The 26,286-nt window shown below is 36.1% G+C and overlaps 1 protein-coding gene across 2 annotated transcripts; it reads left to right on the top strand.

Annotated features, from left to right (window-relative positions):
- Positions 1-1,285: 1,285 nt before the first annotated feature.
- Positions 1,286-3,902, top strand: LOC110624578 (squalene epoxidase 3). Of its 2 annotated transcripts, XM_021769775.2 has the most exons (7): positions 1,286-1,958; positions 2,052-2,226; positions 2,318-2,486; positions 2,579-2,800; positions 3,021-3,296; positions 3,391-3,669; positions 3,753-3,902. In XM_021769775.2, the coding sequence occupies exons 1-7, from the start codon at positions 1,523-1,525 to the stop codon at positions 3,852-3,854; spliced, it is 1,659 nt and encodes a 552-aa protein (XP_021625467.1). In that variant the 5' UTR covers positions 1,286-1,522; the 3' UTR covers positions 3,855-3,902. The 2 variants fall into 2 exon arrangements, with proteins under 2 accessions (XP_021625467.1, XP_043817209.1); XM_043961274.1 differs by lacking the exon at positions 3,021-3,296.
- Positions 3,903-26,286: the final 22,384 nt, after the last annotated feature.

The raw sequence follows: 26,286 nt of genomic DNA, 5'->3' as shown, positions 1-26,286 counted from the left end.
GGCAAATCACGCCGAAGACAGAAGAGAGTGAAGGTTTTGAGAAGACAGAGAGAATTTGAAGTTTGAAACAATGATGAGACGAAAAGATGTTCTGAGCAGACCTGTCCTTTAGGCTGCGCGGTCATTATGACTCTCGATATTTACCCCCTCATCAGTTGGGCAATAACTGATGAGAAGGTAAATGGGCAATTGATGATCGCTCGATTTCTCCCCCTCGGACTGGGGCTAGGCCCATATCAAAAGCCCAATGAATAGAGGCTCTCAGGCTTCCTCAATAAACCTGGTCTAGCCTGTCTTCCTCCAGACCGGACTCCTATTAAGATCTCCTGTTAAGCTGGCCCAGCTCTAAGAGGCCCAGAGATCAGATCTCCCTTGAGCTCCGGCTTTAATCTCGTCGTCCGGCCCAATCCAGAAGGGAAAGAGCAATCAGCCCCTCCACTTGGAGGGACCCACCGCATGCGTTTCAGAAGGAACCAATGGCCGTTACGCATGAAACAGAGATCTGATTTCCTCGTACGTCCATATCAACGTGACAGAGACAGGTGGCCCAATGACATACATTTTGTTACACGCCACTAGCGGACAAAAGGAAACATATAAAAGGAGAAATACTCTCCTCTAGGTTTAAGCTTTTTCCAGTTTGACAGAACCCTTGTAAAACCCTATTTTTTGGATCTCAGATCATCACTAATGATTTGAATTAAAGGGTAATGATAATTTGAATTATTATTTAAAAAGATAAAATATTAAAGACAAGTTGTATTGAAAATAAAATAAAGTTATTATAATTGATTTATATCTTAACCAGAAGGATATGAGAGAGTAAAAATAAATGAATCTCATTTAATTTGTACAACTATTTATTTATATGTTGAGTTGAGCTAAATTTCTTGAATTCTCCTTTTGTTTTTTTTTTCATATTTTTTGACATTTAAAATATTTAAAAAAATTAATAAAAATATTATTTTAAAGAAAATAACTTATTTTTTAATAAGGAAAAGACATCTTATATATTATGATAATTTGTAGCTACTTGTAACTGTTTTTATTTCTGAGTTTGTGATTGGCTTTGGGTTATGTTTGACTAGTAATTTATCCTGACAAGAAATCCTTAACCTGTGCTAGTGTTAAAACCCACTTGAGCAGTAGTATCACGTGAGGACTTTTGGTATGTGGTTCCAATTCTACTACATTACCAGTCAAATAATTGCATTGGACAACTGCTGCAATTCAAGACCTATTTGGTCAAATACAAGACTCCAAACTCCAAATATGGACAGCTTAATAAAAACAACAAATGAAATCCATTTTGTGGTCTTTTAGACTGATTTCATTTTGAAGATCTTGACAACATTTTTCATTCTTATGCATCTGTCCAAATCTCATTGTATTTGATTTAGTAGAACCATTTCATCAATTTAGTCCTACATTTGGAAAACTATATAAAGGAACCAGAAAATCATTTTTCTACACGAGTTCAAAATTCACCATCACTTGTACAATTCTTATATTGCTTCTGGAAATGGAATCTGAATACTTAATGGGAAGAATCATGGCTTCTTTGTTGGGGTTTGTGTTGTTGTATAGATTAACAGCAAATAAGAAAGCCACAACATCAAGAGGAGTTGCAAGATATGAAAAATTAGAGAGCTCTGAAAATGGAATAGACCAGGCAGAGAAAGACAAGAAACCAGATGTAATTATTGTTGGAGCTGGGGTTGCAGGTTCTGCTCTTGCTTATACTCTTGGCAAGGTAACTCTCTCTGTCTATTACTTCTTGTGTGCTTGCTTTTTAATCTATCAGAAATATGTGATTTACGTCCTTCTTTCCTTCTCTCCAATGCAGGATGGAAGGAACGTGCATGTGATTGAAAGAGACTTGACTGAGCCTGACAGAATTGTTGGAGAACTTCTCCAACCTGGTGGCTACCTCAAACTAATTGAGTTGGGACTTCAAGGTAACCAGAATAGGAAGTTCCAAAATTTTTATTACTGCAAACCAATGTTGTCACTTCTAATTCTTAGACTATATACATTTTGAGTGGCTGCAGATTGCGTAGAAGACATCGATGCCCAACAAGTATTTGGATATGCTCTTTACAAGGGTGGAAGAAGTACTAAACTTTCCTATCCCTTGCAAAGCTTTGATTCTAACGTGTCTGGCAGAAGCTTTCACAATGGACGTTTCATCCAAAGGATGCGAGAAAAAGCTGCTAGTCTAACCAAGTAATCATCGTTTCCTTTCCAATTCCATTAATGAAACCTTTTTCATTAAACGTGTAAGTTCATAACTTAATTTCTCAATTTCTCTTTACAGTGTAAGATTGGAACAAGGAACAGTAACATCCTTGCTTGAAGCAAATGGAACAATCAAGGGTGTCCAATACAAAACAAAAACTGGTCAAGAACTTGCTGCATCTGCTCCACTAACAATAGTTTGTGATGGTTGTTTTTCAAACTTGCGACGCTCTCTTTGCAATGCCAAGGTCAAGATAGGGTTTCAAACTTGCAATAGCTATGAATGTCTTATTCACAATTTCACTTGTAATTTATGGATTTTGCTTTGTAATGTTTGCAGGTTGAAATCCCCTCTTGCTTTGTTGCTTTGATATTGGAGAACTGTGAGCTTCCATACCAGAATCACGGACATGTTATTCTGGCAGACCCTTCACCAATCTTGTTCTATCGTATTAGTAGCTCAGAAATTCGTTGCTTGGTTGACATACCAGTAAGCCAAAAACTGCCATCAATTTCCAATGGTGAAATGGCCAACTATTTAAAATCCATAGTGGCTCCCCAGGTATTAATAACTTGCTTATTTAGCCTGCTAATACAACCATTTGTTATTTGTTATTTTAACTTTTACTTAATTTGATCCTTAATATAGTTATTAGCTTAAAGGAGCTTTCGATCATGACTCAGTTTATAATGCATGGAGGAGATGTTCTTTTCTTTTCTTTTGAAATTACAAGTCATTACTCTTTGATTCCTTGGACTCATCAGGAACTTGCATGTTTCAGATTCCTCATGAGCTATTTGATGCTTTCATTTCTGCCATTAACAAAGGAAGCATCAGAACAATGCCTAATAGGAGCATGCCTGCTGCTCCTCATCCCACTCCAGGTGCTCTTCTTTTAGGTGATGCATTTAACATGAGGCATCCTTTAACTGGAGGAGGAATGACTGTGGCGCTTTCTGATATAGTTGTTCTAAGGAATCTTCTTAGACCTCTACATGATCTAAGTGATGCATCTGGCCTTTGTGAATATCTTAAATCTTTCTACACACTTCGCAAGGTAGTCAAGCATATAGTCTGTCTATTTTCATAGAAAGAGAGCAAGGAAAAGAGTAAATTTATGTTAACCATGTGTTCTTTTCTTTCTTATCCAGCCAGTGGCATCTACTATAAATACATTGGCAGGAGCCTTATACAAAGTCTTTAGTGCATCACATGATCCAGCACAAGATGAAATGCGTAGAGCATGTTTCGACTACTTGAGCCTCGGAGGTGTATTTTCAAGTGGACCTATTGCTTTACTCTCAGGTTTAAACCCTCAGCCATTGAGCTTGGTTATGCACTTCTTTGCTGTGGCTGTCTATGGTGTTGGTCGCTTGGTATTTACATTGCCATCTGCCAAGAGGATATGGATGGGGGCTAGAATGATCTCAGTATGTATATTGACTACACTTTTAAGTTGTATGAGTCATAGTTTTTTGTTTCTTTTTTCCCTAATATTCTTCTTTTTCTTTAGGTTGCATCAAGGATTATATTTCCAATAATAAGAGTTGAAGGAGCTCAACATATGTTCTTCCCAAAGGTCATGGCAAAATACTGCAGACCCTTAGCTCTTTGAAAATTGAAGCAAGCAAAATGAATGGTACTTGACGGCATAGCTAATCAAATTTACCCAGAACTAACCATTTATCTTGTACTAAATTGTAAACTAGAATAGGTTTTGATTCATTTTCTTTTTTTTTTTTTTAAAGATTTGATGTCGGAATTTTCAAAAGTAATACAACTGCTAATTAGACATTTATTTTTTTACTCTTTAACAAATTTGCTATGCAGTTAAATGAGTTATGGCCTTTGTTACTGATTACAGTTTGAAAGGAGAATTTGAATAATTATTTTGAAGTAAAATTTGAATTCGAGATCTCTAGTATCGGTCAATAAGATAATTGAATAATTATTTGATTGAGATGTTAAAAAAATGATATTGTTTCTCCCCCTTAATCAAAAGTTTCGAATTTACGCTATGAGTATAAAACACATTTTAAATTTAGGAGAGAGTTTTTCGCCCTTTTAATGGGGTTACGTGACATGAATTTAAATTAGTCTAATCAATAATTTTAAAAAAAAAAATACAAAGTAACTCTAATAAGTCATAGATTTAAAATAATCCAAAAAGATGGTGAATCAATACCTTAGCACTAGAAAACGATAGGATGATTTCACCAACTAACTTTGGCAAAAATGAGATATTCTGCCGCTACCACCATTTTTCTTGGAATTAAAAGGTGGATTTTCCTCTTCTTTATTGCTGCAGACCATCTTTCTTGGAATTAAAAGGTGGCAAAAATGAGATATTCTGCAGCATGAATATCCCCGATTTCAATGGAATTTTCCAAAATTAATGCATAAAGAAAATCATTAGAGCATAATATCCCAATAGCTTATCTCTCATTTTATTATGAAGTTGACTTTTAATAGTATTTATTATAGAAAAAAATCTTTCTACTATAAATATAACATGAAAATTCATAAAAAATAATACGGTTAAATTAACATAATAATTTAATATAATATTTATTATTTATTTTATTTTTTAAAATTAAATTATCTAACCCATTAATTATAGAAACAATATTTTATTTTATTTTTCTAAATTTAAATAATCTAATCTATTATCAATAAAAATAATACTTATTTATATTTAAGTATTTTTAAATTTAAATTATCTAATCTATTACCCATTAAATTTATATTTTTAAAATTAAATTATTTTTAAATTTAAATGGTCCATGAAACTTATTAATTAATAAAAAAATTAATCGTAAAACACTTTTATTTATAAAAATTCAAAATTTATTTCTCTTACCCGTGTATCCATTGGAACCCAACATGGCTTACACTCAGCCATGCCAAGCTTCTCGAATATCTTCTCTACATACCCTGCTTGGTTAAGGGTGATACTATACGGCCTTTGCTTGACTTCTATTCCCAGATAGTAGCTTAGCTTTCCAAGATCACTCGTCTCGAAGTTCTCTCTCATTTTGGCTTTGAAATCCTCCACTGCTCTCAACTTTGAACCCATGATTATCAGATCATCTACGTACACTCTCACAATCTGCACTTCATCTCCTTTGTGTTTCTTGTAGACTGAATATTCGATCACACATCTTTGAAGCCTAGTTCACTTCATCTCCTTTGTGTTTCTTGTAGACTGAATATTCGATCACACATCTTTGAAGCCCTAGTTCACGTAGACATTTGTTTAGCTTTATATTCCATGCACGAGGCGCCTGCTTAAGACCATATAGGGCCTTCCGTAGCTTCAGAACCTTTTTTTCTTTCCCTTGTTCAACAAATCCCTCTGGTTGTGTCACATAAACCTCTTCTTCTATCTCACCATTCAAGAACGCGGATTTGACATCCATATGATGCACTATACAGCCTTCTTGAGCAGCTACAACAAGTAATACTCTTACAGTCTCCAGCCTAGCTACGAGAGCAAAGACTTCTTTAAAGTCTATGCCTTGTTTCTGCACATACCCCTTTGCAATAAGTCTTGCTTTATATTTAATGATCTCCCCTTTTGGATTCTTCTTTACTTTGAAGATCCACTTCAAACCAATAGCTCTCTAGTCCTTTAGGAGTTCTGCTAGTTCCCATGTTCCGTTTCTCCAGATAGCCTCCATTTCTTCTATCATTGCTTGTCACCAATGTTCACTGCAGGCAGCTTCATGGTAAGATGCTGGTTCTTCAATTGACATGAGGTAAAGACCGTAGTCTTGGTCGACCTCCATTGTGTTGTCATAAATTTCTTGAAGAGTCCTGAACCTCCTTGGTCCCTCCGAGCTGCTTTCTCCTGTCTCTGAATGTTCTGGACCTGACCCGGCTATAGGTGATAAGGAAGCTGGTGTCAGTTCCTAACATTGGAGGTTTTTATCTTCTTGTATTTGTGCTTCCTTGTATGTGATGACAAGTGGTCCTTCTGTTGTGGAGTTTGATGTTGTCTGGCCTTACCATTTTCACTTCTCTTCTTCCTGAAACACAACATCCCGACTTACACAATTCGATTAGAATTTGGATTCAATAACCGGTATGCTTTGGACCCTGGTTCATATCCCAATAAAACCAGCTTCATGCTTCTGTAATCCAATTTTCTCAAGTGAGGAGTTGTGTTTTTGGCATATGCAATGCAACCAAAAACACGCATATGATGAACACTCGGGAGTCTTCCATGCCACGCTTGATACGGAGTCATGCCTTAGACACTTCTTGTAGGTGATCTATTCAATATGTATACGGCAGTACGTGCAGCTTCTCCCCAGTATGTAACTGGCACCCTGGAGCTATTTAATAGACACCTCATCATCTCCACTACGGTCTTCGCTCTACTACACCGTTTTGCTGTGGGGAGTAAGGTGCAGTGAGTTGGCGTTTGATGCCATATAACTTGCAGTACTCTCCGAACTCATTCGATGCAAACTCACCTCCTCTGTCTGTTCTAAACATTTTGAGCTTACATTCAGACTGGACTTCGATCTGAGCTTTCACTTTCTTGAAAGCATTAAAAACTTCATCTTTGCTTCTAAGCATTTCAATCCACATATAATGACTGTAATCATCCATAAGCAAAAGGAAATACCTGTTTTTGTCGCATGTGGTAGGTGATATCGGCCCACACAGATCACCATGCATGAGTTCTAGAGGTTTAGTTTCTTGATGCTCTCATGCTTTTGGGAAAATTGTGTGATGCTGCTTGCTGATCACACAGGGTTCACAAACGTACTTCACTGTTTCTATCTCCGGTAATCCTTTCACCATGCTTTCTTGTGCAAGCTTGCATAAAGCTTGATAGTTAAGATGCCCATAGCGTGCATGCCATAGGCACGACTTTCCTGACAACCTTGTCAAGTGGCACTTCGGTTTAGCTTGTATCATCCTCATCGTATACAGACGATTTTCAGTTCTCTGCACCTTGGCTATCAACCTGTCCTTTGCGTCATATACTCTGAGAATTCCTCCATTCACCACCACTTTTGCTCCTGATTCGTCGAGCTGACCAAGGCTTATAATATTGGATCTTAATCGAGGAATGTAGTATACATTTGTTAGTTTAAAATGATCTCCATTCTTGCACTGAAACACTAAAGTACCTCAGCCTTCTACCTTGACGACAGAACCATCACTGAACTTGACATTTCCTTTGACTGTTTCATCGAGATCGGTTAAGGCCTACTTGTTGCTTGTCATATGATTGCTTGCCCTCATATCATAGTACCACATGGTTCCTTTCGTTTCTACTCCTTCAAAGTCATGCATTTGTTCTTCATTCAGCATTAGCTCCTCTTCCTTCTCTTCACCGATGTGAATCATCTCACTGGTTTCTAGTATCAACAACATCGACTCCTCTTCGAATTGTTCCACTAAATGTGCCTCATTATGTTTCTTCCTTTCAGCTTTACAATCAGATTGAAAATGGCCATATTCGTTGCAATTGTAACACCTGACCTTTTTAATGTCGAACTTCTGATGGTGTTGTCCTTCATCATCCTAACCTCGGCCTGTTCCAGGAGGGCCACGACCCCTGCCGCGACCTCCTCCTCTGCCTCTGCCGCGTCCTCTACCACGTCCACTTCCATGTCCTCGACCTCTATTCATGTCATACGGACGCTTTTCATTGGTTTTTGAGGACTCAGCTCGTGCTTTCCACTCTCCTTTAGTGAGTACCACGTGTTCGTCTATTCTGGAGTTGTAGCTCCGCAACCTCTCCTTGTGAGCTTTGAGAGAATCAGTTACTTCTTCAATCGTCTTTACAGACAGATTCCCGAATTCTTCTATGGTTGAGGCAATATGAAGATACTTAGGGGATACTGAACGCAACATTTTCTTAACTACATATGTTTCATTAACCACTTCTCCAAGTGCTTGGAGCTTGTTGACAACAGTTGAGATTTTTCTGGTGAAATCATCGACAGACTCACCATTTTCCATTCTTATGCTTTCTAGCTCCCATCTAAGAGCTTGTGCTCGTACTTTTTTGAACCTCTCTGCATCGAGGTTCATAACCTTGAGAGCATCCCATGCCTCTTTAGCTGATTTCTTTACCCCCAACTGTAACAAGGTGTCTTCGGTGATCCATTGAAAGATTGCTGCCAATGCAATCTGGTCTGAATAAGGATCAACTGGATCTTCAGACTCAATGACATCCCAAACACCTTGAGCTTGCATATAGACTTGCATCTTGATTGCCCAAGTCGCATAATTTGGCTTTGTTAGGAGCAGATACTGTAGAAAGACACCCTCTTCTCTTACGGGCGCTCTCACTATGGTTTCTGCCGTCAGACCAGTTTCTGCCATCTGAGCACCATTGCCGCCATTACCACTACGGACAGCACTCGATGATGATGGTTCATGCCGAGGCATGTATTTGGGCATAAACAAGGTCTCGGGCTCTGATACCAAGTATAGACTGAGAGGCTGATCCCCTATAACCTCTTAAGCCGATCTCCTGAAAGCAAGTGAACACGGGAGCCGAGCTCCGACCTCCTATAACTCTACAGCAGATCTAGCCGAGCTTCGACCTCCTGTAACTCTGCAGCAAGTCTTGCCGAGTTCCGACCTCCTATAACTCTGCAGCAGATCTCCAACCTCCCGTATCTTAAAGGTCGATCTCCTTTAACGAGTGTGAGCACTCCTTCTTCCAAGTGCGAACACTGTAGTCGGACTGCTGACCTCCTGCAACTCTCTCAAACCAAACTCACGAGAATGTGAATATTGCTTTGTGCATAGTGTAAACTCTCTTTTTGAAAAAATTAGCGGCGAGGAGACTTGTTTCCACTTTTCATTCTTATTTATACTGAATCAAATCAACCATTGCAAACCGAAAATGAAATTTACTTCGAGCTTGAATCCACATCGCACAAGACTCGAGTTACAGAATATGTGGACAACTGACTCTTAACAAATTAAAACATGCAGAGCACGTGGGTACGTGCTTTATTAATAAAACAGAAAAACAGTGCATGTGAGTACGTGCTTAACAGAAAAATGGCACAAACGAGCTTACTTTCTTCATCTTATACCATATAAGCCAAACTTCCTACACTGTGCAAACTAAACTTCTTGTAATGCACAAGACAAAGAAAGAAAGAAAAGATATTCACACACAAATCAAGCCTTAAACCACTACAGTTCGGCAGGTCGTCAATATGTCAGATAGGTCGATACAGGTCGATAGGTCATTAAGAGGTTGGATTCTCAAAATGTACCTCAAGATGTCTGGTGGACAGGCCGGATCATCAGGATGTCTGGTCGCTTCCAATACTCTCCCTCAAGATGGAGCATGAAGATTCTGACTGCCCAACTTGCCTAGGGGAAAATGAAATTGATCTTTGTGCAAGGCCTTAGTGAAGATATCAGTTTATGGACATGCAGTTTATGGACATATTGGTCCCTTCCATAAAGATTTTGTACAGTTTATGGACATGTCAATCCCTTCAACAAAGATTTCTACAATTTATGGATATGTCGGTCCCTTCATCAAAGATTTTCTGTAGTTTATAGACATGCCAATCCCTTTCATAAAGATTTCTACAGTTTATGGACATATCGGTCCCTTCAACAAAGATTTTCTGCAGTTTATAGACATGTCGATCCCTTCCATAAAGATTTCTACAGTTTATGGACATGTTGGTCCCTTCAACAAAGATTTTCTACTGTTTATGGACATGTCGGTCCCAGGCTTTTGACATGTCGGTCCCAGGCTTTTGAGTATTGCCTGCACACCTGAGTTGCCACGAGGTCAAGTACCCCACCATTCTTGGTAGCCTATTAACTGAAAATAACTTTCAATGTCATGACCCTCTCGATTGCAATGAGAGCAAATAGAATTTTTATCTTTATCCCCCCTAAATTCTAACCACTGGCTCAAATTGCGAAGCTCATGGGGTTATGCTGTTCATCTTTGCTTCTCGTCACAATTCTCAGTCACTTTTACCGAACCACCATAGCATAAGAACGATGCAAATTAGGCAAAGGAGCAGTGCTTAAGATATGAGACTACACGGTACCATAACCTTCTTCATTCAAGCCCATAAGAAATTAATGAACTCTTTTTTCTTCACACTTTTGCTCCATTTCAATGGTAAGATTGCATTTGCAATCTGCATATGCACACATTGTTATGTGATTATAATTATTAATCTCATCCCACAAGGTTTTGAGTTTACTGAAATAGGATACAATGGATTGGCTATCCTGCCTACAGTTTGCTAGATTAGATCTCAACTGCTGCATTCGTGAGAAACTCTACTTAATATCTTCTCACAAATTCTTCATCTTTTCGACGTGAGAGATAGTTTATTGAAGTGTTGGTTCAATGGTATTAAATACTAAGAAAACCAATATGGAGTTAACTGTCCACTTATCTTTGAGTTCCGCTGCATCATCCGCCGATTGTTTGACGGTTTATCGATAAAGTTGTATTTCTTTTTGGCTCTCAACGCAGTCCACATGGCCCTTGTCCATTCTTCGTACTTCTCTCTTTCAATTGCACTTAGGTAGTCAAATTGCTCGGGTTGTCACTTAAATTTAGTGTATAAGGATTGGAAGAATTTTTCATTGTTCCTGAATTCTCCCCGTGTTTCTTTTCAACTTCTATGGCTCTGATACCATGTAAAATTTGGAGAATCACACAATTTGAGAATAAAAATCCTTTCCCTTTCATTGGCAAGAAAGTGACAATATATACACCAGGTTCACCCTATTTAGAAAAACTTAAGAATGCAAAACTTTCTATACAGTACAAGCAAAATTTCCTGCGTTGTACAAACTAAATTTCTTATATTTCACAAGACAAAGAAGGAAAGAAAAGATATTCAAACACCAATCAAGTCTTAAACCACAACAAGTCGACAAGTCGTTAAAACGTCGGACAGGTCGGTCGACAAGTTAGATCATCAAGACGTGGCCGACACTAGTCAACAGGGATCAAATGGAGTAGTTCAGGGAGAAGCTCAGACCATTTGGTTTAACAGTGGAAGAATCCACAAGGCGATTCTTTTGGGAGGAGAAGTAGAAGAGAGACTTGTTTTGAATGCCATTGATTTAGAAGTACCACAAAACTTTTCAACATATTTATTTATTTATAGCAGTTGAAATTAGGTGTCCAAATCTGTCAAGGACTTGGATCAGTAGTCCTTTTTGTAATTGGAGAAAATCTTGAATCCTAGATCGTATATTTACAAGAAATGAAAGCGCAATGGTCTAGATCTTTTGAAGGATATTGGTGGTGCACGATTCATTGCTTTATTCTGCACGGCTTAGATTACCAACTGAGATTGATTCTATTAAAGGAAATGTATCTTTGCATTTTGTTCAGCTATATGTGGAAAATATAATTTCTAATTATTCAATTTATTTTATACGATATATTATATGAATAGGGAGTTAGTCATTTCATTATTAATCTGATATGCTTCTAAAGTTTTGCTATTTATTTTCAATTACTCTAATCCTCAAATATTTTTTTTAATAAAAAATAAAATGTGAATGGGAAAAAAGTGATGGTCGAGTTAGCACAACCCATCTAGCCATATGGACCAGGATGGCACTGACCTGTTATCCTTCCACTGCTGGGAGCGAGAGGTAATCGTTGCTCTGTGAAGCCAGCCTCACGCATTACCCTCTGCTCTAGTTACTAGGAGACCCAAGCCTTCGCCCAGGTCCCATGGTTTAACTCTCAGCTTGGAACGGGCAAGCCCGAAATTAGCCAAGCCTGATCCTGCCATAAGGGCTCGAACAACGTCCCAACACCTTAGAGCCCCCACTTGGGTTACAAGCCCACGTTACTGAGCTCAGCGATTTCCATTGTCCTTACATTGGAAACATAAAATATTAATGAGTTTTAATTCTGGCCGATATGGGATTGACATTCTTTAATGTCCATATGCCCCTCAAGAAAACGTCACTTGAATTTTGCTGATTTCATCATTAAAAAAAGATAAACCTTAATTGAACTTGGTATTTAATTGGGTACATGCAGTTCAACAATTTGATTATAAATGTGAGTTCAAGCATAAACCACTATAAATCATAAGAAAAATTCATAAAACTTTGCTTTGAGGCCTTCCTATTTTTTTAAAAGCCAATAATAAACCTATCAAAAGATATTGATAAATAAACTCTCTAGCAAATTGATCAACTATGTTCTTTGTCTGTCAAGTATGTTTAGAAATATTTGATCTTTGAAAAGGAATTAAGTAATATATCTATTGTTTTAAGGGATTGTTTGACATTACCGTTAGAGTTGATGTTGAGAAAAATATTCTTTTAAAAATATCATTTGAAAATATTAAAAGATAATTTAAAATTATTGTTCATATAATTTAATCACGAGAATATAAAATATCAAAATAACTTTTTTCAAACTATATTTTCCAAAGAAACACTTTTTTAACTCCTTTACTTGAGTTAAGTCATATGCTGCTATAATTATTATTATTATTATTATTATTATTATTATTATTATTATTTGCTTTGGCATTTTTATTGTTCCATTTACTCTCAGGTCTGGAAAATTTACAAAAGAAATCTCATCTCATTTGAAAATGAAAATCTTTTAAGTTAAGAAAGAAAGAGTTCTTTCATTTCAAACAAAAAAAAAATTGATAAAAAATAATTATTAATATTTTGTGAAATCTTTAATTTTAAATAAATTAAAAAAAAGAGTTCAATATATGTTCTTCCCTGAAAGCAAGAAATTAAAAGAAGCAACACAATGAAATTTTCTTAGCTATATGCAGCCATTTGATAACAGATTTGTTTCTTAATTGGATGAAAAGTTTAATACTTTCTTCATTTTCCAAATACAAATACAAATTAAAATGATATTTGTATATAAAATAGAGTTCAACAAACAAATTAAAAAAATTATATCTTTCATTATCCAAAAAAGTTCCTATATCATTTGCATAAGAGGAAAATAGAAAGGATGGTTTATTTTTCATCCTTTATTTTATTTGCTTGTTTTTAATAGATTTCTACCCCCGTGTCTCACTCACTCATTTTCATAAGAAAGTAACTCTTACGAAGATATTTACCAAAATTTGATGTTGACACGTCTCTTCTTATTGTAGTGGATCGAAGTGCAAGTTCTAAAATTCTATTAATAACTTGTATAGTCCTTAATTTCTGTAATGGATGAAATCCACATTTACGATACAGACAGTTTCATTACTACATTTTGAGTTGTTTGATTTATATTTAATTTTTATTTTTTTGTTTTGTTGGATTTAATTTGAAAATTTTGATTTGTTTTAGTTTCCGCCGTCTACATTTAACCTATATAATCCATGGGACTTGTCAAATACATAATCTCCTGCATTGTTAAAGAAAATAAACGAATTTTCTCTTCTATTTTCCTTGAGAAAATAACTTATCATCTACTTTCTTTTACCTCCCATATTTTCCTCTTATTATTTTCCTTTCTTGCTCAAAGAATGTTCTAAACACAGTGAGAATGACTTTTTAATATTGTAATTGAAAACCAACACTATTTTTCAAATAAAAAATAAAAAAACTAAAAAAAAATTAACATTCTTATTTCTAAAACATTAATTTTAAATTTAAATTAGATTTTAACATTTTTCTAATTAATATATTTAAAAAAAAATTCTACATTTCAACTCTAACAGAAATGATGGTTTGTGTTTGAGTTCATAATCTCTATGGAATCGATCTCAATTGACCTAAGAAATTCAATTAGATAGTTAGATTATTTTTAAAATTATTTAAAAAATTAATTTTAAGTGCATAAACAAATTAAATTATCAAATAATTAAATTTAAATTTATTTTTAATTTATAAAAAAATATTATTTATATTTAAATATAATATTATTTTATTTCTATATTATATATATATTATTTTATTATTTATATTATTAGCAGAAAGAGTACAGATAATAATAAGAAAATTGTATATATTTTATAGAGATATTACATCTATATATACAGAAGAGTATGAGCTAATTATTACAAGAATAATAATCGCTATAATTATGCTAAACAAATCTCCTATAATTATGCAAAGATTGATTTCCTATAATTATGCTAACACCCCCCTCAAACTCAAGGTCGTAGCGCAGGTGTCAACTTGAGTTTGCATAAGAGATCTTGGAAGCAATGCGGTTTGGTGAAAATATCCGCAGTTTGGCTAGCAGACGAGACAAGACAGGAATTAAACATATGGTCTCATGAGCAACATGATGATGTATCAAATGACAATCAATCTCGATATGTTTGGTACGCTCATGAAAGACATCATTATGAGAAATTTGTATGGCACTTCTATTGTCACAATGAAGCATGGTGGCAGAAGAGTTAGTGATCCCATATCAATTAATAGCCACCATAACTAAAGCAGTTTAGATGTAGCATCAGCAAGACCACAATATTCAGATTCAGTGTTAGAACAAGCAACAATAGTTTTTTTTTTTTTTTTTTTTGCTATGCTAAGAGATAAGAGAATCTCCCAAGAAAAAATAATAACCGGTTGTAGAGCGACGATTAGTCGGATCACCGGCTCAATCAGCATCACAGTAGCCAGATAATACCAAGGAGGAGGTAGCTGAGAAGTGTAAACCATGAAAAAGAGTTCCTTTGATATAACAAAAGATTCAAAGCACTGCAGAGAAATGAGTTGAACAAGGAGCAGACATAAACTGACTAACCGGATAGAACGACGGAGAGTAGTGGTAGGAGGAGATGCAGGCACAGGTACAGAATTAACAACTGGTGCAGGTTCAACACGAGCAGGTGGGGGGAGCTGGTATCAGAATCACAGAATCAAGAATGTTGCGATGCTTGCGTTCGGCTCTCCCATTCTGCTGAGAGGTGTGAGGACAAGAACATTGGACAACAGTTCGCCAGTGACAATGCACCAAAGTTTGTGACCTATTAAAAAACTTTTCATACCCCCAGAGATTATAATTGGAGCCAGTTAGAAGCGTTGCAATAGATTTTGAAATGTCAGATTTCTCCATTTGTTCCTTGATTGCAAAGGAACATAGATGAACAGTGTGTGAAATACAGACAGAGTTAGGTGGCTTGGTGGAAAACTAATCAGAATTGCAGAGAAAGAAGAGACCCAGAAACTAAAAATTGAAGCCTTAGGGCTATGATACCATATTAGCAGAAAGAGTACAAATAATAATAAAAAAATTTTGTATTTCTATTTTATATATTTTACAGAGATATTATATCTATATACACAGAAGAGTATGAGTTAATTATGACAAGAATAATAATTGCTATAATTATGCTAAACAAATCTCTTATAATCATGCAAAGATTGATTTTCTATAATCATGTAAAAATTGATTTTCTATAATCATGCTAACATATATCATGTAAATGGATACATTTTACGATTTACTTATGTAATAAAATATATATTCAATAAAATTTAATACTTATATTTACTTTTTTTATATTTTATTTAAGTTTTTTACCTTTAATTTTTTTAAAAACAGAAGTCGGATTAACCATTTATAATTTGAATTTAATTGAAATTAAAATTAGAATGGTGACCGCTTTAAACCTGGACTGAAAACAGATCGAAACTATTAAAAAATCGAAATTGCCTTGAACTGTTTTAAAGCGGGCCAGTTTAAATCCAATTCGAAAAATAAAATCAAATCCCCAATTCCAAACCAGAAGCAACCCATGACCATATCTAATCTATTATTTCTGTCTCATAATTTTTATTTTTTTATAATTTTAAAATTATTATTTTTTTTAATCTAGAATAATGATAATATGAGATCTAGAAAGAGGTAGGGTTTTGGTATGAGTGAGTAGGCTTACCCTGAATGGTTCAGGCCTTCCTCATTTATTTCTTTTTCTCTTATCCTTTAGTGACGCATAACTGCCACCCTACTCTGCAATGCCACTGTCCCTATCATACTATCATACAGAGCCGTACATACGGGCGTACCTGCCTTCTCATCATCGTCAAATGACCATTTAATTTTCTTTCGACGCTCGTGCTGATAGGGTCGCAGCATAGCTGGGCCTGTTCCCCTACTCCCCCATCACCTCAGATGAGTTGGGACCCTTTTTGATGAGCCCAGACTCAGTTTGGTCGGTCTGTCCGATTGTGGACTGGGTTGGGCGTTAATGGGCCAACTTGCTTAGTGGGCTCTCATGGGTTTTGGGTCTAACTCTCCTGCAAGAGCTCGACTATGGCCTGAGTGTCATTGGCCCAGCGGTTATCGATTAATATATAAATTCACTATTGTAATTTTATTTAATTTTTAAAAAATCTCTTAAAATATATATTAAAATTTAATATATTTAAGATAGATATAATTAGAAAGTTAATAAAAAATTACATTTTTTAATATATATAAATAAATAAAATAGACAAAAATTATGAGATAGGAGAAATATTACATATTATTAAATAAATAATAAAATTACTACTTAATACATTACATAAGAGAAACATTACAAATTATTAAAAAAATTGTATGAAATAAATAAACAATCCAGAGGTAGAAAACTCACTATCCGGTCAGTCGAGAACGAGGTCCCTCTATCCGGATGGGGCAGGGGAGATAGACGGTATGACAGTAAACAAAGAGACTAAGATCTCAGAGAAAAAAAGAAGAATGAGAAAAAACAATTTTCCAATCTTAATGTGAATTTTTTTTATTATTTATATTCTTTGAAGTTTGGACAGGCAAATTAAACATTGAAAAGGCAATGCATTTGATAATATCTAATGAATTAAGATTAGATATCAAAATAATTAGAAAACTAAACTATAACTCAAAATCATAAAAATCCCATAAACCCTAACTCGAAGGACCACCGGATAGCATGCACCCACTGCCCAACGCCCGCATTACACCGAACCAACCTAGCTTCCTCTTAGCATCCCTACAATGACATCAATTTACACTACTCCTACCTAGCTTCCTCTTAGCATCCCTACAATGACATCAATTTACACTACTCCTAATCATATCGGTGAGAGCATCACTCAAATAAGAAAAAAATAACAGTTTTAAATCCAGCCCATCTATCCAAAGCTTCCATAATTGACCATGATCGACCAAGAAATCAATGACCATATCAACCAAAGAAGAAGAGCACCATGCAAACCAACTGATTCCATGATGATTGAGCACCAATGTTCACCAGAAAAAGAGGTAGCTCATGATATTTTCAGTCTAACACAGCCATGGAGCCACTATTAGAGCAAATGAAGAGCTGATAATCGCCAACTCCTATACCTTTTGATGAAACTTGTCAAAGAAAGAGCATCGAAAATAAGTACAAAAAATTAAACCAAACAAATTTCTACTAATTCAACCGCTTATTCGTATAATAACCTGTATTATATAGTTGTCCAAATGTAAGTAAATAAATCTCATTTAATTTTTATATTGTGATTAATTGTAAATCAAGTTTTATGCAAAATTTATCCTCGAATTTAGTAAAGGCTTTAATAGTTATTAAAATTACTGTCTTGAAGATAATTCTATCCCTCATTTGATATACCATGTATCTACTTCTTATATCACATATTTTTTGTTCATTTTATTTTTTTTATATAGATTAAACAATAATAATTATTTTAGTTTATAAAATAATATTTTTTGGCTACTTTTAAATTATATCCATTTTTAACATGAAATAAGAATATTAAGTTTTATACAAATAAAAAATCATTACTAATGATTTGCATTAAAGGGTAATGATAGTTTGAATTATTATTTAAAAAAATAAAAAATTAAAGACAAGTTGTATTGAAAATAAAATAAAGTTATTATAGTTTGGATCCACATGGCCCTTATCCATTCTTCGTACTTCTCTCTTTCAATTGCACATAGGTAGTCAAATTGCTCGGGTTGTCAATTAAATTTAGTGTATAAGGATTGGAAGAATTTTTCATTGTTCCTGAATTCTCCCCATGTTTCTTTTCAACTTTTATAGCTCTGATACCATGTAAAATTTGGAGAATCACACAATTTGAGAATAAAAATCTTTTCCCTTTCATTGGCAGAAAAGTGACACTATATACACCAGGTTCACCCTATTTAGAAAAACTTAAGAATGCAAAACTTTCTATATAATACAAGCAAAATTTCATGCGTTGTACAAACTAAATTTCTTATATTTCATAAGACAAAGAAGGAAAGAAAAGATATTCACACACAAATCAAGTCTTAAACCACCACAAGTCGGCAAGTCGTTAAGACGTCGGACAGGTCGGTCGACAAGTCAGATCATCAAGACGTGGCCGACACTAGTCAACAGGGATCAAATGGAGTAGTTCAGGGAGAAGCTCAGACCATTTGGTTTAACAGTGGAAGAATCCACAAGGCGATTCTTTTGGGAGGAGAAGTAGAAGAGAGACTAGTTTTGAATGCCATTGATTTAGAAGTACCACAAAACTTTTCATTATATGTATTTATTTATAGTAGTTGAAATTAGGTGTCCAAATCTGTCAAGGAATTGGATCAGTAATCCTTTTTGTAATTGTGATAAAGGACTATTTAGAATCTGTCAAGAGTTTTAACCAATATTGTTTGCTAAGATGAAATAAGAGAAAAGATAGGTTAGAAGACTAAAAGTCTTATTGAAATTCCTCAAAGATTGAAAAGTGTCTTTCTAATAGCCAATGGAGACTATTTATAATAGAAATAAAACCCTAATATGTAAAATTATAAAAATATCCAAAATATCCAAAAATAATAATTAAAATACAAAAGTTATCCAAGTCTGCCGTAAAATCCAAGGCTAGTTGCTCCATGTCATTTCCTTCCACTTATAAAGAACTCGACCTTGAGTTGTCATCAGCAGGGTAGTACTGAAATAGATCTGCCACATTAAACGTCTTGGAAATTTTCATCTCATATGGGAGGTCAAGAATATAGGTATTGTAATTAATCTTCTGAATGATCCGGAATGGACCAATCTTCTTGGCGTCAAGCTTTTTCTGTCCTCCACCACGCTCCTTGCATAAATACACCATAACTTGGTCATCGACATTGAAGGACTTGAAATGCCTATGTTTATCAACTGTAGCTTTATATTTGTCATTGGCTTTTGTAAGGCATTGTTGTACCTGTTTGAAAACATCTACGTGATGCTTTGCCAAGTTGCTTGCTGCAATACTATTGTGAGAACCTGTGGAAAGGGCAATAAGATCAACTGTATGCGCTGGGACTTTTCTGTACAGAACAGCAAACAGTGACATCTTTGCGGAGTTATGGACAACACTGTTGTGAGCAAATTCCACCTAGTCTTGGAGGATTTCACTCTTTTTTGGACTTATCTTGTAATGAGGCAGATTCGGTAGTTTTGATCCAGGAATGAGATCAATCTGATATTGGATACTCCGTAGAGGTGGAAGCTTGGATGATTCCTCCACTATCTTAGGAAACTCCTTCAACAGCTCTTTGACGGGTGGTGATAAAGATGGCGCATCCTCCATTGTACCTTTTGCTCTCACCAATAAGGCTAGTGTGCCTCTAGATTTCTCAACTGTGCCTGATAGCCTCTATACTCCCATGGAAACAGCAACAACATTCTTCCCTTCCACTTTAGAATGTTTCGCAGAATCGGAAGGCAAGATAGTAATCTTCTTTTGATTCCATGTGAACATGTATGAATTCTCTTTCCCCTTATGCAAGACATCAACATCGAACTGCCAAGGGCGACCTAGTAAAATTCTACAGCAATCCATATCCACAACATCACAATTAACAGGTTCAGTATAAGATTTACAGATCAAGATAGGCACGCTGCAGATTCTGTTGACCTCAATTATCGGACCTTTTTTAATCCATCCGAATTTGTATGGCGAAGGGTGTGGCTGTGTAGGCAACTGTAATTTCTCCACCCTTCGGTTCCCCTGAACACAGTCATGATACCGGTTATACAAAATCTGAGCGTGATCGCTAGGCAAGAACCGTTGTTCAAACATCTGTTTCATTAACACCCAGTTTCGTATGAGTTTCAGCCTCCTCCGATAGTGTTCATTTTGAATCGAATTCCACTAGGCTTATGCACCCCCTTTTAACTCATAAGCCACAATTGGAACCTTGCAATCCTCTTCCACGTTCATAACTTCAAAGAAACGTTCAATCTTTGCCAGTCAATCAAGAACAGATTCCATATCTAACGAACCAGAAAAGTTTTGAAGGTCTATTTTGATCTTATAACCTTCCTGATAATTATGTTGGGGAATTGCAGGCAAAGGATTGACGACCACAGGATTGGCGGCCACATGATTGGCGACTGGCTGGGGGAGTGCAACGGCGGCGGGTTGGTGAATTCCCTACTGTAGGGTCAGTTGTTCGATCATCTCCCTCAATTGTGCCAAAGATGCCTCAATCGCAGCAAGTCGTGCCTCTTGGTTATTGATAGCGGTTGTCGAAGCCATAAAAAATAAACCTATTAAACAATCAACAATTAACTTGCAGATAGTGGCAATAGGGTCGAACCACAGGGATTTGACACCAAAGATTTTCCTAATAATGACTAAGGCAAATAAATGACAAATAAATAAAAGAGGGGGGTTTTGTTTTGATGAATTAAATTTAGAAAGTAAGAGAAAGCAATAATTTAAATAAATGAGAATTTCAATGGGAAAGAGATTCTAGTTGAAATATGAGTTTAATTCAGTTTGTTCAGAATTGATCATTGACTATTTAAGACTCGTATTTTATTTCAATAAATTAGTTTTGGTTGTGGAAGACGCTTCTCACAACCAAATTCCTCCTTAGTTCTAGTTCGATTAGGAAATGTTCGCCAATCAAAGACTAATCAATAAGTTGCCAAGGAACGTCCTTGGGGCATTTTGCATCGAACAACTGTTGACTGCATTAAGACTTAGAGAAACCCAATTCTATCCTTGCCAACCGCGTGGTCAAGTCTAGATTATGCAACTGATTATATTTGTGTTCAAATAATATAAGCAATTACGGACTTAAATCATTCAAACAATTTATTACTCAAGCAATTTAAAAGCAATGGGCCCTTATTGATTCTAAAAGCAAAGTAACAATTATAAAAAAGATCAAGTTGCATAAATATTGAAAGCAAATAAGAGTTTAACAATGGAGTTTTAAATCTCCCAATTCATCAGAAATCTGAATTTCCTCAACTTCAACTAGAAAAGAATGAATTTAGCCACTCATGTGGGCAAAATACACAAAAGAAAGAAGAAAAGAAGAGAATAAGGGACTGCCGTAGGCTTCCTGCTGAATTCTGCAGATTTCTGAAGGTGGGAGAGGATGATTTGCTGGTCTGGAGGCTGCCTTCTTATAGTTGGAGAGTCCAAGTTCAATTAGGGTTTGGAATCCCTATTTTGACTTGGTCTTTGTGGTCTTTAATTCCTCTTTTGTCTTTGAATTTTGTTGCAGATGGAATTCTCTTGGTAGAAGGACATCCTCATGACTTTTGGTATTGAGCTGGTGGTGTTTGAGGTGGATTTGGACTTCTTTTTCTTTTTAAATCTGATTTTTTCCTTTTTCCCGCTCTGCTGTCAGTTTCTGCTGTCAATGTGATTGGGGCGGAGGATTTGGGCAAATCACTTGCCCCAATCGCTTTCTGTGAGTCAGTCCAGTTTTTAGCTTTCAGTCTCTGCGAGTGATTTGGCCAAATCACTTTGACCCCATCACTTTTCCAGCCTTTTCTGCACTTTTTCTCCAATTTTCCAATTTCTTCCTTTTCTGTAAAAACAAGATAAAAACCATAAATTAAGCTAAAAAATGTGTAAATAAGCAATAATAAAGATAATAAAAATGTGGCTAAATTATGTTTGATCAAATACACCCACACCTAGCTTTTTGCTTGTCCTCAAGCAACCAATGACTTAGTTAATCAAGCTCCTTTTTCTTTTGAGCCTAAGTACCACTTAATCAGCCCCCCCAAACTCCTAAATTGAAGTATCACAGTATAGAGTACATGCACCAAGGTTGTTCTCCCTTTTCCTTGTTTCCTTTCACCTACCATGGTTAAGAGAAAGGTTTTTGATTCAATCATGCTTATTCTCTTTGTATAAGCTCAATGCAACCTCTAAGAGTGATTTGCCCTTCTTTTTAATAACATTTTTTTCAGCAGCACTTTATTTATTCTTGCCTGAAAAAGTCACCAACCTTTTTACGCGAAGGTGCATATTAGTGATACCCACCCCCGGTTACTCAGTTGGTCACTTGTTCAAGTGGCTACTAACTCTGTTCATAGCTCATTTGACCATTGGAACAGGTTTATGATTTGTGCTTTGTGCTGGTTTTTCTTTTTCTTTTTCTTTTCATAACAGTTTGGGCAAATCAACTTTTAGGGAGTTATACCAACTTTTTATTTGCATGTATTTATATTTTTATTTCCCTTGACCATAGCAAATTTAAGGATTCAATTCAAGAAAAGAACTTCCTAAGTGAAGGTAGCACACTGTAAGTGATTCAATTTAGGCTTAAAGGGGTGGCAAATCAATGGTCATCTATACTGAGTAGAGCAATGGGCCAAAACAAAATTATGTGTGTATGTGCAGAAGTGAAAGATGTGTGCAAAAGAAAAAATGTGTGAAAGAAAGAAAAAATTGGTGTGTGTAATAGGGCAAAAAGATGCAAGAAGAAACAAAAAGAAAGCAAAAGATAATGTAATCAATGCAAAAATAACCTAACAGTACCCCCACACCTATTGCAAACATTGTCCTCAATGTATAAACATATATATAAAAAATTTAAGAAGGAAAGGGAAAGGGACTCCCTGGGGTGGTGATTTGGCCAAATCAGGTGTGGTGGTGGACTGCAGGTATAAAGTGTTGAACCAGCAGTTGCAGCATGCTTTCCATGTGTATGATTCGGGCCTCCATGCTGTCAATGTGAGATTTTGCAGATTGATCAGCTGCTGGAGGTTCTGCTGATTTGGATAGTGATTTGGGCAAATCACTTGGCCAAATCACCTCTGCTGTAGTTAGGTTCTGCTGATTTGCCCATCGATTTGGGCAAACCGCCTCGCTGGGTTGCCTCCTAATAGCGCCTTGGTTTAAAGTCGTGGACTGAACTTTCCTAACTTGATCAAGGCTCAAGTAATTGGGGGAGGGAAAAGGGTCCCAATAGAATTAAGTAAGAAGTGCAACACACCTTTCATTTTGGTTATAACCCATCCTACTTCTTTCATGTACTCATGAAGTAACATGATTAGTTTCTCTTCTTTCAAGTGAGGTGTGCCTCTAGCCTTTATGTTTGAAATTTTGAGGTGATTGGGCAACACTTCAAACTCCAATTCATATTTCTCCATAAAAGGTGGCTGCAATCTGGTACTGAATTTGGGCAAATCAAATTCTGCTTGCATTGATGATTTGGGCAAATCAAAATCTGTCTGCGCTGCTGTTTCTTCTATTTCTTTTAGATTTTTCCTATTCTCCACATCCTCTTGGCTGGTGTCCCTTGGTACTTGTTTGATAGTATCAGGCAAAGGTGATCAAGCATAATTTAGCCACATTTTTATTATATTTATTACTGTTTATTTACACATTTTTTCTAGCTTAATTTGTGTTTTTGTCATGTTTTTGCAGAAAAGGAAGAAATTGGAAAGTTGGAGAAAAAGTGAAGAAAAAGCTGGAAAAGTGATTGGGTCTGAGTGATTTGGCCAAATCACTCGCAGGAACTGGCCAAATCACTCGCAGAGACAGAGACAGAAACTGGACTGAAACCCAGGAAGCGATTGGGGCAAAATGAGCAAGTGATTTGCCCAAATCACTCGCAGGATTTGCCCAAATCACTTTAATAGCAGAAAATACAGCAGAGGCGGGAAAAGAGCAGAAATTAGAAATTCAAAGAAAAGAAGTCCAAGTCCATTTCAAACACCACAAGATCAGTCCCAAGAGCCACGCCCTTCACTTAGAGAGTTCCATTCTCAATCAAATACAAAAACCAAAGAGGAATCAAAGACTACAAAGAAGACCAAATCAAATTGAGATTCCAAAACCCTAATCAAATTGGAATTGGGATTCTCCAGCTATATAAGGGCAACATCCAAACCAGCATATCATCTCATCTTCAGCAATTCTGCAGAAAAATACAGCAGCTTGTCTCCTTCTTTTCTTCTTCTTTTCTTTTGTGATTTTGTCCACCATGAGTGGCTAAACACTTTTCTTTTCTAGTTGAAGTTAGTGAATTTCAGATTTGTGATGAATTGGGAGATTTAAATCTCCATTATTAAACTTCTATTTATTTTCAATATTTATGCAATTTGATCTTTCTATAATTGTTGCTTTGCTTTTAGAATCAATTTAGGCCTATTGCTTTTAATTGCTTGAGTAACAATTGTTTGAATAATTTAGGTCCGTAATTGCTTAGATTATTTAAACACACATTTAATCAAGTTGCATAATCTAAACTTGACCACGCGGTTGGCAAGGTTAGAATTAGGTTTCTCTAAGTCTTAATGCAGTTAACAGTTGTTCGATGCTACAATGCCCCAAGGACGTTCCTTGGCAACTTGTTGATTAGTGTTTGATTAGCGAACGTTTCCTAATCAAACTAGAACTAAGGAGGAATTTGGATTGTGAGAAGCGTCTTCCACATCCTAAACTAATTTATTGAAATAAATAGGAGTATCGAAAAGATCAATGATCAATTCTAAACAAACTGAAATAGATCCATTCTTCAACTAGAATTCTTCTCCTATTGAAATTCCCATCTATTTAAATTATCGCTTTCTCTTGCTATTTAGTTTTAATCATCAAAACAAAACCCCCCTCTTTTAATTTCTTATTATTCACTTGTCCAAGTCATTAGTAGGAAAATCCGTAGTGTCAAATCCCTGTGGTTCGACCCTATTGCCACTATCTACAAGTTAATTGTTGATTGTTTAATAGGTTTATTTTTGACGGCTTCGACAACCGCTTATCAAAAATTGGCGCCGTTGCCGGGGATTTGATCTAACTAACGTATTTTCCTTTTATGACCAGGGCTGATCGTAAAGAAGCTCTTCTTTACGATCCTGAAATTGAACGCACTACCAAGACTTACAAGCATAGCTACGGTAAGTATGTCTTTTCTCTCTTCTCAAATTTCTGAACTAACCTCTCTTGTGGATAGTTATGTCATAGGTCGAGCTCAACACTTTCAGCCACCAAGACCATGTAGGATATGTGGATATGTGGGACACCCAACTGATCAATGTCCCACACTTTATCAATATGACCAGCAAGTACATGCCTTTGGAGGATTCAATAGCCAGCCAAGACATGATCCCTATCTTGATACCTACAATCCATGTTGGAGGGACCACCCGAATTAAGACTATGCAAGGGCTAACTACTACCAAAACTATCAAGCCCAAGCAGCACCTCTGAACTCCCTTATGGAACTTGAAGAACAGGTAAGGAAATTGGGAATTTCTGGAAAAATTCTCCAACAGCAAGTGGATCAAGCGGTCAACTCACTGAATGCGCACATATTAAGAAGAGAGGAAGAGCTTCAAGATCTATGGGACGATGACGAAAGTTCCCAAGAAACAGAACAAGCTGTTGAGTCTGCTGTACAAATCACCACTACACTTGAAGCTGAACCAGATACCCGATTCCAAGTTACTGCAGAATCTTCTACACCAGCAGATTTTTCTGCACCTGCTGCAGAATTTTACGCACCAACAAAATCACCCACTGCCATGCCTGCCACTGCTGAAATTGCACCAGAAACTAAGCTCCAAATTACTGTGGAAAATCCAGCAATGGCAGAACCCCCTGTCCAAGCTACTGAAACAAAGACAACAACTGCTGTCAACAATTCTGAACCAGCAACATTCCCAGCACAGCCTGTTGCTGAACCTGCTGAATTAGAAATATACACTGCAGAAACAGCACCTGCTATCCAAAAATCAGCAACTACTGAAATTGCCCCAACCGAACCTGAACCTGCTGAAACCTCCACAATTACACCAGAAATTGCTGAACCTGCTGCTGTCCAAAAATCAACCACCTCTGACATCCTACTTGGAAGGCCATTCTTGAGCACAGCAAGAACCAAA

The sequence above is a fragment of the Manihot esculenta genome, chromosome 10, assembly GCF_001659605.2.
Source record: "Manihot esculenta cultivar AM560-2 chromosome 10, M.esculenta_v8, whole genome shotgun sequence".
Lineage (NCBI taxonomy): Eukaryota > Viridiplantae > Streptophyta > Magnoliopsida > Malpighiales > Euphorbiaceae > Manihot > Manihot esculenta.
Note: the sequence above shows the minus strand (reverse complement) of the source record. Positions and strands in the feature narration are given on the sequence as shown.